The sequence below is a fragment of the Diabrotica virgifera genome, chromosome 6 (genome assembly GCF_917563875.1).
Source record: "Diabrotica virgifera virgifera chromosome 6, PGI_DIABVI_V3a".
Classification (NCBI taxonomy): domain Eukaryota; kingdom Metazoa; phylum Arthropoda; class Insecta; order Coleoptera; family Chrysomelidae; genus Diabrotica; species Diabrotica virgifera.
In genome coordinates, this window is record NC_065448.1 from 215,847,370 (window position 1) to 215,863,168 (window position 15,799).

The window sequence follows — 15,799 nt, forward strand, 5'->3', positions numbered from 1 at the left end:
GTAGTTGTTTTCTCTTTCGGCTCTTATTGTTCTTAATATATTTGCTTAAGTTGTTGTTAGTTCTGAAAACTGGTGTTATTCCTTTCTTTTTTATGTATCTGGCTATTTTTGTTGTTATCTTGCCAGTATATGAGATAGAGCAGAAGGTACTCTGTTCTTTCTGTGGTGGCGGATACATTAATTTCAGGGCTTTCTTATGGAGTTTTTGGTTTAAAATTTTGTTAATTGTTTGTTCGTTATAGCCATTGTTTACTGCTATTTGTTTAATGATGTTCAGTTCTATCTCGAAGTTATTTTTTGACATGGGAATTTCTGTCAGTCTATGTATCATGCTATGGTAGGCTGCTAATTTGTGTTGTGTAGGATGGGATGATGACTTGTGTCTAGTTGTATCAGTATGGGTAGGTTTATGATATACGGAGAACTCATGTTTGTTGTGTAGTCTGGTAATAGGGAACTTGCACTAAAAAATTTTTTTGCATAAAATTGTTAAAATATGTTTTAAAATGTTATATTCAAAATATTACGTCTTAACAATGAATAGTGTACGTACAACATCTGATCAAAGTTCCGCGCCTAAAATTTCCGTTTCAAACAACTTCAAAAGCGAGAGCTGGGCTCTGACGTCACAGGCCACTAGTATCGTTTGGCCGTCCGGTGGGCTATTGCATTTAATGCAGTTTGCCCATAGATAAATAATATTGTTGAAATATCTTGTTTTACTCTGTGGCAAAAATGATTTTTTCTGTGACAGGCAAAATATTAACATTTTATCTCTATTGACATGTATCAAAAAGTTCTTTTTTATGAAATTACTTTTGTCGTTTCTTGTGTTGAAGAACAAAGAAGAAACAAGTAACTTAAAAATAAACAAAACTTTTGGTAATAAAAGTAAGAGTAACTAAAAAGTATTGGTGCTACTATAGTATGCGGTCTACAGTCGGGTTTCTACTATAGCTTGCGGTCTACCGAGGGATGCGGTGTAAGTATAAGCTGAGATGATAAAGATATTAACTTGTAAAATTACAATAATGATTCTTCTTATTAATGCGTATTATTAACTTTGTAAAGAAGGATTTTGTTGGCTATGTACACGTTCTATCGGTACGTCTGCTAATCACCATAATCTTTTCTCAGAAGGCTTTGAACACAATAATGAAAGGCTCCAGTAGGTACTAATAAACATTACAATAAAATATAATCTTTATTATAATGCAAATTACACCGTAATATTTTCCAGGATATACGAAATCCTTCGATTAGAGGTAGGTAGATCAAACCCACGGGGTAAACCGTATACTATAATATAATGGTACCAAACTATTGTTATAAACGGTTTAAACATGCTTATTAATAACTCTTACTTATTTGCCTTGACACCTCGCATTTCTCCAATAGAATAGCTTTCACTACTTTTTATAAAAGTTGCCACCATGAAGACATCAACTGTAGGTAAGTTAGTCAGATTGACCTTTTGAAAAACCCTCGTCCGTCATATTATGCGTTTTAAACTCTTTACAAAGTAGCACTCAACTTTATCAATTTCAGTTTAAAACTAAGCTGACTGGGGAACTACTTATTACAATATATAAGATGAACATAAATAATACCTAGGAATTTTCCATTAAAGACGATTAAAATGTAATATACCCGTGATACCTACCCTAATCGCGTTGTTTCCGACTAGCTAGCCCGGTTGACCGTGGCCCGTGACGTCGAACCAATAGAAGGACGTTCAAGAGCCTCCAAAGATATTTGAATTTTATAGCATTTTCAAAGCGTCGTAATTAGCGTACGGGTTAAAAATATTTGTTTTTTTCGCATGCAAGCGTTTTAAGATCATGTTACCTTATGTTTTTTAATATCATTTTAATATTTAAAAATTTATGCAAGTTCCCTATTGTTACATCTAGAATCTAGAAAGTTTATGGACTTATTATGTTCTGTTTCTATTGTAAATTCAATATTACTATGAAGTGAATTAATGTATGATAAAAATTCATCAAGTTTTCTGTTAGTTCCTGTAAAGCATACTAGTATATCATCCACGTATCTCCACCAATATAAGAACTGTTTAAATACGGGATGTTTAGAAATTGTTGTATCAAGCTGGTTCATGAATATATCTGATAGCAATGGGCTTAGAGGATTACCCATAATAAGTCCTGCACTGTTGTTTGTGTATATTGGATTATTGAATTCAAAATAGTCTTGATTTGGCACTCTGCCGAAACAGCTGTAGTCACATAGTTATAATAAATTTTGTGGAAGTATAGAAAACAAACGTTTTCAGTGTTTTATTATTAGATGGACATAATTAGTTAATTAGCATTTTTATAGAACATTTTATAGCATTTAACCATTGTTTTTGACTCTCAGATGATAACTTATTTAGTTGTTTTATGCTTAAAATGTAGCACTGATGGTAACCGATAAAACTGAACTTTATCATGATTACTTCGCAATCCACATTTCAAAACATAACAGAAATGAGACATATTATCTTTTTAAATTAAATCTTCCAGTGAAAATGTTAAATTAATCCTTGTACAAAACAAAATTACAAAAAAACGCATCTAAAAAGATCTAAAACATATTAAGAACTGATAGAATAACATTTATGTTTGCCTCCCAGCCGCCATATTGATTTAATTTTGACAGCATGTTGGAATGCCCTATTGCGACTGACATGCCAGTTGAATCGCGATCAGTTGAGTCAATTCATTTTACGTCACGTTGCAGTTGCGTTGGTGAGTAGACTTTGAACTAAAAACACGTGTTTGACTTCTAGTTGACAGTGTAGCAACTGTAAAGGTACGTATCCATAAGTGGGTGCTCCGTGCTCGGTGTAGCAGCTCCACATAGTGGATACGTTGGTGCTCGTCGCTCACCCTCTTCGATTCAACCGGTTTGCGGTTTATATGTAGGGGAGCTCATGCCGAATCCATTTGAGCAACTACACTGAGCACGGAGCACCCACGTATGGATACGTACCTTAACCTGACTATTAATATGGTCGAGTTGCAATTGCGTTGCGGCTGTGGTCGAATTGCCTAACTTACCTTAACATACACTAGAGGTTAAAACATGCAATAATAAGGGATTCATTATTTATACATGCAATTAACTTATAGAGGTGAAATAAAAGCTTTACAGATTCCAATAATATATATTTAGCATGCAATAATTTGTTCACTGATATCAATAATTACCGTCAAGTGATCTTCGTAATCTGAACGAATGATGTTGTTTTTTTACAAGTGAGTCATCATGACAAGTAATATTTGTTTCTCTTCCATGTTCAATCCAAGGTTGGTCCCAAACTTTGAAATCGCAAATTGTTGACTGACCATTTGCCTGGACACCGCATTGAGAAGCGTCAATATTGCTCTCTTTTTTGCAATCGGATAAAGCTATCTTGGCTTTGATACGATGGAGAGAACCGCTGACAACCTAGAAAAATATCTATTTTAAAATTCGTATTATATAAACATCAATAAAACTTTTGGCAAAAATATACGACAAAGCTTGTCACGCGCGGGGAGCTAAACTATAATATATATTATATCTCATATATTACATCTCATATCGCACACTATAGTAATAAGTGAGCCTGTATATACGGAACCGTTATATATATATTATAGTTCCGCATATGCATGCTCACTTATTACTGTGTAATAAGTGAGCATGCATACGCGATATGAGATGTAAATGAAATATAATATAGTGATGAGCGCGCTAATAACTGGCAAAATAACACAAAAGATGGAAAACATAATACGTTTTGAAATAAAAAGACATGAAACTTGTAGAGGTGGGAAATTATCGTTATAAACCTATAAATTTACATTACATTACGATATTTCGGACACATAGGCCATACAGTGTATCGGAAACTGACACTTATGTGTCGGTATGTCGACACATACCGACAGATATCTAAATGCTGGTTCACATCACCATCCTGCACAATTAAATTCAGTCATCAAAACCTTGATTACAAGATCCGACAGACTGGTAGACCAAGAATATCAAAATGAAGAAATGTATAATGTGAAAACAGCGTTAAGAAAAAACGACTTCTCAAAATACACCATCGAAAAAGCTCAAAATGCTCGAAGAAGAATTAAAGACCCAACAGAAGACGAAAAACCGATTGGCAAAACCATTCTGCCATATTATGTGAAGGTCACAACAGAGAAAATAGGGAGAGCGCTTAGAAAACACAAAATAGAAACGATATTTAACACGGACAGAAAAATCTCAACTATTTTACCAACAGCAAAATCCAAAATATCGTTAGAAAATCAAGGAGTATATGAGATTCCATGTTAGACAAGAACACCGAAATGCCATAGAAATGAGAGAAACAACGTCATCCCTTGCACAGCATGTCGCAAATACAGAACATACAATAAATCTGAACCAAACGACAATGCTGGCTAACATAGAAATCAAAAGAAAATGTAAAATCAGAGATTCGACAAAAATAGAAAAAAATCCTAACAGTCTAAACTTCTAAACCAAAGAGACGATGCTCAAAAGCTTCCTACAACATGGGAGATGGTACCAGAACAAGACCAAAATAAATCAGGCAACGACATTGACGCGTATCACGCCTCCTACCCCTCCAACCTATACTGGGCCAATAACAAGAGCCAGGAACCGCGCGTGCGGAGGAAGCGCATCACGATCGACTTTAGAAGTGACCGTAATGATCGTATCGCGAATAAATATTGTTTACTTCAAGCAGCAGCGAAAAGCGGAACTACCTGACTTGACAATGGCAAGTAAGACTTTGGCGAAACGTCGTCAAAATAATGGTTTTTCTAAAAATCAAAATTATTCAATGCGGAGTGTCAAAACTTTTAAAACTAGTGTAAGAACTATTTATCTTATGATATTTGAGGGGGTCATTCTAGACTAAGAGCCGCTATAGGTGAAATTTCTTAATCATTTTAGGCACGATGGGACCCTATAACTTAAATAGTAGAACCTAAAAGAAAACGTTTGAACACTGTGCCGTCACTTTTCAGTGGCACATGCGTCGACAGTGGCGCATCAGACTTTCCACTTATGGACGGGATAAATAAATTAAAAGTTAACAGAACTTACTAACAGAATTAATTTTTTTTAATTTTTTTAAGTTCTGTGTGATTAACACAGGATTCATCGTGATTTTAACCCACCACCCCTTCCCCCTGCCCCCACCATCAAAAACTTCATTTTTCGTTTTTATTTTTTTTTTTTTGGTGGGATGCAATCAATTTTAAAATTTCAAAAAATTCACACGCATAGTTGAGGCTTTTATAAAACATGCCTATTTTTTATAGACCCATAGGTGAGTGTACATAACCTCAAAAAATTAAAAGAAATTTTTTTTTTTTCAAAAAAGCGTATAACTTTTTTTGAGGAATAGCTGCCGGTCTAATTTTTTTTTAATCTTGTGTGTTTTATGAAACACTATATTTTAAATTTTTTTCAGATTTTTCCGTAAGTCTCCCCACCTTCAAAAATCCGAAAAACTGTTTTTTGGGGAGTTTTGGGGGATTTTCCCTATTTTATAGACTTCATAATATATTAAATCAATTTTGTTTTTATAGGTTATATGTAACTTGAAGTAACTGAGTTCTTTAGAATATTTAAAAATCAGAAAAACACGTTCAAACCCCCCAAAACCCCCTTAAAAAACAGTTTTTTTGGATTTTTGAAGGTGACCAACGTTACAGAAAAATCTGAAAAAAATTAGAAATATAGTGTTTGATAAAATACACAAGACTAAGAAAAAATTAGATCTGCAGCTATCCCCAAAAAAAAGTTATATACTTTTTTTCAAAAAAAAAAAATTTTAAAATTTTTTTGAGGTTATGTACACTCAACCTACAGGTCTATAAAAAATAGACGTGTTTTATAAAACCCTTAACTATGCGTGTAAATTTTTTGAAATTTTAAAATTGATTGCATCCCACCAAAAAAAAAAATAAAATCGAAAAATAAAGTTTTTGATGGTGGGGGCAGGGAGAAGGGGGTGGTGGGTTAAAATTACGATGAATCTTATGTCTTAATCACATAAAACTTAAAAAAATGAAAAAAATTAAATTCTGGTAATTAGGGAGGGTATTTTTTAATTTATGTATCCCGTCCATAAGTGGAAAGTTTGATGCGCCACTGTAGACGCATGTGCCACTGAAAAGTGACGGCACAGTGTTCAAACGTTTTCTTTTAGGTTCTACTATTTAAGTTATAGGGTCCCGTCGTGCCTAAAATGATTAAGAATTTTCACCTATAGCGGCTCTTAGTCTATTCGTAAAAGGGGTTAAGTGCAATTTTGATAGTTCTGAGATAATCAGCTTGAGATAAACAGAGAATTTTATAAATTCTAGGAAAATATGTCAAGTGTACAATGTACTATAAAATGATAAAAATATAAGGGTATATTATAACTCTTACTATATCCTTCCTTTTTTTCAATTACTTATTAAAAAATGTACTTGAATTAAGTGCAGATGTTAACTACATATTACTAATCATTTTTATACCAGGTATTACGCACAGTGTAACTACAACTGGCACGTTGCATAATACTTAATTAGTCTTTAAAATTTATCACAAATGTAATATTTATTTACTTGAAATTAATCCTATATTAGCACCTGTTTACACATTACAGAATACTAAAAATAGTTTTGTGGTAAAACGGTTCAAGCGCACTTAAACCCGTTTATTACTATTTGTTTTTAAAGAATACTAAAAATAGTTTTGTGGTAAAACGGTTCAAGCGCACGTAAACCTCTTTACTACCAGCAAAACTGCAATTGTTTTCAGTGAACTAAATGTAATGGCGATAGATGGCGACTGTAGGGCGAAATATTTTTAAATCGTTTTACCATCAAGTTCTAATACCATTTAAGTATGCGAATCTGTACTTAGAGTGAAATTTTAAAAAAGTGCACTTAAACCCTTTTACTTCTAACCCCCTCATTTTATATACACTCACCTGTCTAGAAACCTCCAAAATTTCGACTACTTTAAATTTGAATTCATGGGAGGACTCTTTATCCAAATGTAGCAACCCATCTTTTAAGTAACGCTTTACTTTTGGATCATCTTTTGAAATAGGAGATATACCTCCTGGAACTTGCCTTACGTGTCTAGAAAGAGGTGTGCCATCCTGATTGACGCATTTAACTTTATCTACTGTAGACTGTGCAGTATCAACATCGTTAAGTTTCATGTATACCAAACACTCTGCGTAGACACGATTCTTCTCAAATATCACATCTAACATGTAATAATGAGGATCTAAATCAGTTACATGAATGGTAACAATCTGGGAATTTTCATAGCCGAGATGGTTGGCAGCAATTTCTAAGAGCTCCTTAACAACAGGGGAATCTATCTGTAAAAAGCAACATTTTGAAAATTAGTTAGACACAAAAACATTATTTAGTCCACGGAAATAAGCAAGAAATAGACCATGTTTTGGGCACTGAAATATCAAGGTAGCTGACAACTTTTTTAGTTATTGTATACCTAAAGGATGAAAACCTACCTGTTGCCTGCCTAGAGTTCACGTCCGTTTTTTAATTATTAACAATTTAGTGCAAAAAACGCGATTTTTTCGATTGTCTGTACTCTATTAAAAATATAAATAGTCCACATAAAATTACAAAATTTAATTTTTTAGTGATTGAAAAATCTTCACAATTCCGATTTTTGAAAGTCAAAAAGTTAATTTTTCTACAACCGTGTTAAAAATGCAATTTTTAGCACTCCATACGAGTGTTAAAAATGTTACTTTAAGGCACTAGTGCTTTAAAAATTTTAAGGCACTGCAGTTCGTATTGACCGTATAGGCATATAGATATATATGTAAACTTTCGCATGCGTGCCTTAAACGTGTACTTTTAACACTTATATCATAAATAACTATTGTTGCTTCACAAACTGCAAAATAAGTGAAAATCGTTATTTGTAATTAACTTTATCTAAACCTAACTTAGAACTTTAGTGTTTCACCCAAAGTTGGGTATTGGGGTACTTAACAAACCCTCAAAATTTGAGACCGATCCGTTAATTAGTTTAAAAGTTATTTTATTTGTTTATCCCAGAGACCTTCATTTTTAGACAAGGCCAAAACGGCGGGTTCGAAGGGAAAAATATTCCCATGAGATTTTTTTGCATAATCACCCAGATCTCCCACATCCCAGAATAAGGTTCAAGAAGTCGCCCATGTGAAAAGTGGGCCAATTTTTTTTTAACAATTTTTTTTTAATCAAATTGCAAGAATCAATATTTTTGGCCTGAACAATTTTTTCTTTAATTTTTTGGACCATTCTGGACAAAAAAGGTCTCTTATAATTTTTCTCTAAAGTTGATCGTTTTCGACTTATAAGCAATTTAAAATTGAAAAAAACGAAAAATGGCGATTTTCAAGGCTTAATAACTCGGTTAAAAGTTATTAATATGAAAGTCAATATATGACTAAATCAAAGTTTAAAGCCCCCCCTACAAGATCCTGAAGAAATTATTGTCATTATTTTATTACTAAGCTGTTATTTTTAAGTAATAATAATAAGCGCTACGCACGTGTGCGGGGCTGTAAATGCTGAATGCGAGAGAGAAGCCATTCCAGCAGTCCAATTGTGCATCTTACTCGCACTCACATTTACAGCAGCGTCAATACGATCTAACCACTCATTGTTATTAATTAAAAATAACAGCTTAGTAGTAAATTAATGACACAGATTTCTTCAGGATCATGTAGCGGCGACTTTAAACTTTGATTTAGTCACTTTCTGACTTTCAAAATAATAATTTTTGACCGAGTTATTAAGTCTTAAAAATGGCCATTTTCGCGTTTTTCAAATTTTAACTTGCTTATAACTCGAAAAAGATCAACTTTAGAGAAAAATTATAAGAGACCTTTTTTGTCCAGAATGGTCCAAAAAACCTAAAAAAAAATTAGTCCGGGCCAAAAATATTGATTTTTGCAATTTGATTAAAAAAAAATTGTTAAAAAAATGGGCTCACTTTTCTCGTGGGCGACTTCTTGAACCTTATTCTGGGATGTCTCACGAATGTGATTATGCAAAAATATCTCATGGGAATATTTTTCCCAACGAACCCGCCGTTTCCGCCTTGTCTATTTGCAATAACATAAGACAGAAAATAATGAAGATAGGGCAATTCTGCGTATGCCAACTGAAAGTAGAAAAGTGATACTATCAAATTGTATTAAAAAAAGATAAAAAAAAATGATCTAATATAGTCAAAATCCTAATACAAAATTTTTGAAATTTGGTATTTATAAACATTTAGAATAACTTTAAAAATATTCTCCATAGAAAAAATCTTTTTCCAAATTCGAAAAGATGGTATTTTCCACGAATTTTTAAAAATATTCAACTGGTGACTATTCGTGGTAAGTGAAGGGGAGCTGAGAGGCGACAAATGCACTAGTTCAAAAACTAAAAAAGCAACTTAAAACTACTATAATTTTCTATATCTCGGGATCTACTCACTGGATTTTGATCTTTCTTTTTTAATTTGTATGTACTTTTTGTGTACATTACAAATATGCAATTTGTGTAGACATTTATTGATTAGTAAACAGTCTAATTTGTAACAATTTTTGAAAATAATTTTTTTCCCAAAAATTCATCTTTAAATCATACTATCATTATTAATCATAGAAAAGGTTAAGGTATACTTTAATAAATAAATTATCTTCAATAAATAATTATTTAATAAAAATAATTTATTTATTAAGTGTACCTACTGTAACTTTTTCTATGATCGATCATGAATGATACTATGATAAAAAAATAGATTGTTGGAAAAACTATTTTTTCAAGAATTGTTTAAACAAATTAGACTGTTTATTAATTAAAAAATTTATAAACAAATTGCATATTTGTAATGTACGTAGAAATTACATACAAACTAAAAAAAGAAATATCAAAATCCATTGAGTAGATCCGGCGATACAGAAAATTGTTTTTAACAAAAAATACAAATCCCATTCTTTAAAATGGCATCAATGAGATTCCTTAATTATTATAAACAAATTAACATAATGTAAATTTAAAAAAAACACATGGCTAACTTTGGCCCAAATGAACCTAGGCTAATTTTGTTTATTTTAAAATTCGTGTTAAAATACTAGCTTCTTGAATGTATAAAAAGATTTTTTCTATGGACAATATTCTCAAGTTTTTCTAAATGTTTATAATAAATAATTTTTTATCTTTTTTAATACATTTTGAAAGTACCACGCTTCTACCTTCATCTGGCACACGCAGAATTGCCCTATCTTCATTATTTTTGCTTATATTATTGCAAAACACAGGTTTCTGAGATAAACAAATAGAATAACTTTTAAACTAATTAATGGATTGGTCTCAAACTTTGAGGTTTCGTTAAGTACGCCAATGCAATATGTACCCAACTTTGGGTGAAACCCTAAAGTTCTAGGTTAAATTTAGTAAAAGTTATGAACAAATATCGACTTTCATTTATTTTGCAATTTGCGAAGCAACAAATTGACTTTTTAACATTCAAAAATCGGCATTTTGAAGTCTTTTCAATGTTCTAAAAAATCAAATTTTGTAATTTTATATCAACTATTTAATTTTTTAACGGGACAGGGTACAAAAAATCGAAAAAATCGCTTTTTGCACTAAATTGTTAAACTAAATTGTTTGCACTAAATAATTAAAAAACGGATGCGATCTCTAGACAGGAGACATGTAGGTTTTCGTCCTATAGGTCAAAAGTAGTCAGCTACCTGGATATTTGAGTGTCTTGAGAAAATCCTTATTTCTCTGGAATTTTATTAAATCCAAATATGATAACGCATGCGTTACTTCTAATAAAACCATATTTATAATAATGGGTGCCCAGAATTTACGCAAGAAGGTCACTTTGACAAAATCCACAATTATTTAATTAAAAATGAATACACATCATTGATTCGTAAACACTATGTAATTACTCATTAAGATTTAGAAAAAATCTTATAACAAACAGAGTGAGTTTTATGTATGGAACGTCTCAATTATCTCGGAAACGGCTTGCACGATGTTTATAGATTTTAGTATGTTCTAATGCAGCCGATATTATAGTGTATAGTGGTTTTTACATTGTTGTCAGATCTTCCGTTTTTCTGAAAATCTAATGAACTTTCTTATTTCAAATGGAACACCCTGTATATTTCATAAAACATTACATAAAACTCACTCTGTATATTACCTTAAACATAATCTCTCTCTGCAACGATACACCGATTTTACTCCAGGAAAATAATAAAAAAAAAGGAAACACATTGTAAATAAAAAAATCTGTACCATGAATTTAGACTTATAGCGTATAAATAGATTTATAGCGTAAGTATTATTTCTGTTTCGCATTTAATGGTACGAAAAAATAAAATCACTTTATTTCAAAAAGATATTGGGGTGGGGTCTTCAATATGAAGACATCATTTATTGATAATATACTGATATATTTTTTAATTCAGTAATTTTAGTTTGTGTACATTAAAACATTTTCATAAATTTTTGATTGTACAAACATTTAATTATTGTACACCACTGACTTAATGAATGTGACCCTCCTTATGACTTCCCAACATTTTGTATAAGAGTTTCATGCACAAAAATGACGTATTTCTCCATATCCCATGTACTCCTATTTTAACAGTGATATAGTTATGATTAAAACCCACATACTGAATGTTTTTATAATGTAACCAACATGCAATTGAATCGATTATTGTTGAAAGGAAGTAAGCGCCATTTTCTACTTTTCGAGTTACATTACTTCTCTCATTCTTTATCCGCCTCATTTGATGTTGAAAGGAAGAAAGCACTGATGCACAGCATGGATATAGTTTATTGGGACCGAGCAAGTTCGGAAAAGCGACACCTGGTTTCATAGCTCAGCAACATTTTTCGCACTTTTAATTATATTGACCAATTATTAGTCCTGGTTGCTGGACACTCGTCAAGGCCATAGCCCAAAAAAAAATTATAAGAAGAAAAAGTAATATTGAGGTTATGTTATTAAAAGGTAAACAATTGTATGTAGTAAATAAAATGAATTATTAAAATGCAGTACTGCAAGCAAAATACAATTAATTAAATTTATTTTATATAATAATTGCATATCATATCAATATTGTGGAGCAACATATAATTTTTCTTCTTCAATGACACTAGGTATGAAATATACGTCAATTTGACAATTTCAATTGACAATATGATTTATTTAAGAAAATTGCAAGGTTTCTCCGCTATTCGCGCACGATCGTTTCTCGTATCCCCTCCAAGTACTTGCACACGGCGAATACTGCGAAACTGCATTTAACACCAAATGACGCGCATGTAGAAAGAGAGAAGGGCTTCTTACTATAACTCGAAAAGTTAAAAATGGTACTTACCCCCTTTCAACAATAAACGATTCAATGATTTTACCTATTTTATTGACAGTTGTATGAAAAAATTATAATGTTCTAGTCTAAAATTCATCATTGAAAGTTCAAATTTCAAATCAAAAGCGTGGTCAAAATATGTAATTATGGGAATTGGAATAACCTGTATAATCTGTATAACTGCAATCAAATAATCAATTTTTATCTCATTTTGTTTCTACGCTGAAAATATATATTTTTTAATATGTAGTTAATTTATTGGAGCTATACCCTAATCAATGTATGCCTAATTTCAGAACTATATATAATATAGAACGATTTTTTTGCCTTACAAATACTCTGTCTAGATAATATATATCTATCATTATCATTATTTATATCTATATTTTGAGTACCGCTTCTGATTTGAAAATTAGAATTTTTATTTTCCTATTTATGGTAGAATTTTCATACGACACGAAAAAGTACAATTTAGCAGATGAACACCTTCGTTTTTCTTCTCTTTGGCAAACATGCAACATGCTATTAAAATTATGAAATTTTTAACGTCATTTAAAAAAGCTACACCAGTCAAATCATTCGCTGAATAATCCCAGATGTTGTGCATTTAGCATCCACAGTACCCTTCTATTAAAGTTACCTCAGGCACATCAGGTTGGTAATGTAAAGATCTCTTATGTCTGTTCGAATGCTTATGCTTCTTTTTTTTCTCTTCCGAACTGGAGGAATCGGAAGAACTGTCTGAATCGCTTGAATCGTGATTGTGCTTCGAATGATGCTTACCTTTTACTTGAGGTTCTTAAAATAAATTAGGATCCGTTAATACTTGGGAGCACATGTTATTTTGTACCTTATTTGAAGTGTTCTTTCAATAATTATTCTATGTAGGTATTAACCGAAAATGTGGGAACCAAAGAAACTGCATTAGATGAGATTTAAAATGACGAAAAGAAAGAAAAGAAATAAAAAATCAATAAAATCAAACAATTATTGTTCAGTGAATGGCAATAGAACAGAGGCTTAAATACAATATAAAGTTCGAAGTTAGATTTAAAAAAGGGACTAAACGCATCAAAAGAATATAATGATACATTCAAAAATTAGTTTAATTTCTATACAGGTTGTGTTATAAACAATGAACCCAATTGTAACTTGTATCTTCAAAAACGCAAACAATGATTTTTGTCAGCCATGGATTTTAGCTAGTTTTCTTCTTTCGCTGTCTATCTGTTTCACCGCTGCTTGAAACATTCCGACAGTTATCATAGAAAAGCATGTGCGTAAATTTTTAAGCAAGCGATCCGACTGCGCGCGCATGGGACCTCTTTTTCTCATTACTTTTCGTTGCAAGATCAACTGTAGCAGTCCATAGCGTTCATTGTTTCGCATATGTCCCAAGTATCCCAATTTCCGTGCCCCGTATAGAAGTACAAAGCATCTAGGTAAATACAGTCGGAAAAATGAAAGATTACCCACGAACGATCACATCAATCACTTATTTTGTATTTGCTGTCTTTTTCTATAACAAACGTTTGTTATAGAAAAAGACAGCAAATACAAAATAAGTGATTGATGTGATCGTTCATGGGATGGGTAATGGTGGGAGGGCATTTAATTCCAAACTTTTCACCTTTTTAAGAGGAGTGGATGGACATCCAATTGCTCCAAAATATTTATTAAGGACCACTGGAGCAATTATAACACAATTAAGTAGAATTTCTTCGATAATTTATTTGATAAGTGTACTGTACTGAAATAAGGGCTGATTCTAACACTGATAACTTATCGCAATTCTAAATACAGAGATTTATACAAACTTTAATAATATTGATAGTGCTTCGGGGGTGTACACACACAGAGGTTTGAGTGATATCAATGCAACGTTATACTAATAACAAAAGAGCAGTACATTTCCAAAATACGTAATTTTGCACCAGAAGCGCGAAAAAACACACTCGCCTTCACCTCGTAGAAGTCATTGTAAGACTGCCACAATTTCGAGTTTCTACACTACGCGAAGGGAAACGCGGGTGATATCGGCGGAAAAAACTAGTCTTAACAACAAATAAAGGTTCACATTAGGGGAACGAAAACCAGTTGTTTTCGAAAGCAAATACATGCATTTACAATTCTTTATATAAGTTTTAAAATATAATAGTTGGATATATTTAAAATGAAATAAGATGAGTTGGTTTTACAACAGGTAATCTTTCATTTTTCCGACTGTACGTAGCATCAAAGTAACCGTATTTACCATTGACATTGCTTCCCACACAAAAGTATATTATTTGATTATTTCTATTTGTTTCTGGTTTATTTTTAGACTCCCGATTTGTTATCTCTGCTGATCCTCATATATTTAGTTTTCTTAATGTTAAGATTCAGTCCATAACTCTGACTAACATCACAAAAGTAGAAGAACTAACTGACCCAATTGAAGATGGCATGGGGATTGCCTGAGCCCTCTATCGTTCAACCTGATCATAGATGAAATAATAAAAAAAGTAAGTAAAAACGAAAAAGGATACCTAGCATGGGAGAAAAACAACTTAAAATAATCTGCTATGCAGACGGCGCAATACTAATTTCTCAAGATGCAGATGATTTTGATTTTGCACCAATTTAATATAACCGCCTGAAAATTTAACGTGTCTTTGCCCAAAAGACACAAAATGCAAATCTACTAAGATGTAAATTGGAGCTGGAGGGTCAGGTCAGAGCAAGTGATTGAAAGTGAAGTGAAATCTCAAAATAGAGGCGGAAGATCACGTGAATAGAGCAAACAGAGCAGCCGGATGCCTGAAACAAACATAAAGAAATAAAAATATCGGAAAAGAAATGGAGGGCAGAATTTACAAAACAGTCACCAGACCAATAATGATGTACGTCGCAGAAACACGACCCAACGCAGAGAGAATAAAAATAATGCTAGAAACAGCAGAGATGAAATCCCTTAGAAAAACCGATGGTAAGACACTATGGGACAAAGCTATAAGTACAGATATACAATGGGGATGGTGGAGAACATAAAGAACTGGGTAAGAAAGAAAAGAGTAGAATGGAACGATCATATAGAAAGAAGAAATTTAAACCCTGTGGTTCAGAAACGAGCGATCATAAACATACTAATATTGGTTTCTGAAGATACAATTGGGCTCATTCTGTATTATTTACCCTGTATAAAAATAAATACATATACAGGTGTCCCGGAAAATAGTGCGTTCCTTCAAGGTACGGGCTAAGTGCACCATTTAGAGCAAAAAAGTCTGATAATTTTTTTTTGTAAAGTCAACAGTTTTAAAAACAATAATTTATTAATTTTAATGCATTTGATTAATGTCCACAGAAATGCAAATACAGCCG

The 15,799-nt window shown here is 32.2% G+C and overlaps 1 protein-coding gene and 1 long non-coding RNA gene across 6 annotated transcripts in view; one reads left to right on the forward strand and one right to left on the reverse strand.

Annotated features, from left to right (window-relative positions):
• LOC126887227 (uncharacterized) overlaps window positions 1-15,799 on the forward strand; it is a 214,045-nt gene that overhangs the window by 157,798 nt on the left and 40,448 nt on the right. The window lies entirely within an intron of this gene.
• Window positions 1-15,799, reverse strand: part of LOC126887224 (uncharacterized) — a 158,959-nt gene that overhangs the window by 42,100 nt on the left and 101,060 nt on the right. For 4 of the 5 annotated variants that reach the window (XM_050654626.1, XM_050654628.1, XM_050654627.1 and 1 more), the window contains 3 exons: window positions 13,077-13,234; window positions 7,001-7,402; window positions 3,213-3,453 (listed from right to left, as the gene is read on the reverse strand). In XM_050654626.1, coding sequence (XP_050510583.1) covers window positions 3,213-3,453; window positions 7,001-7,402; window positions 13,077-13,234 — 801 coding nt within the window. The remainder of the gene's footprint in view (window positions 1-3,212; window positions 3,454-7,000; window positions 7,403-13,076; window positions 13,235-15,799) is intronic. The other variant, XM_050654629.1, reaches the window with a different exon arrangement.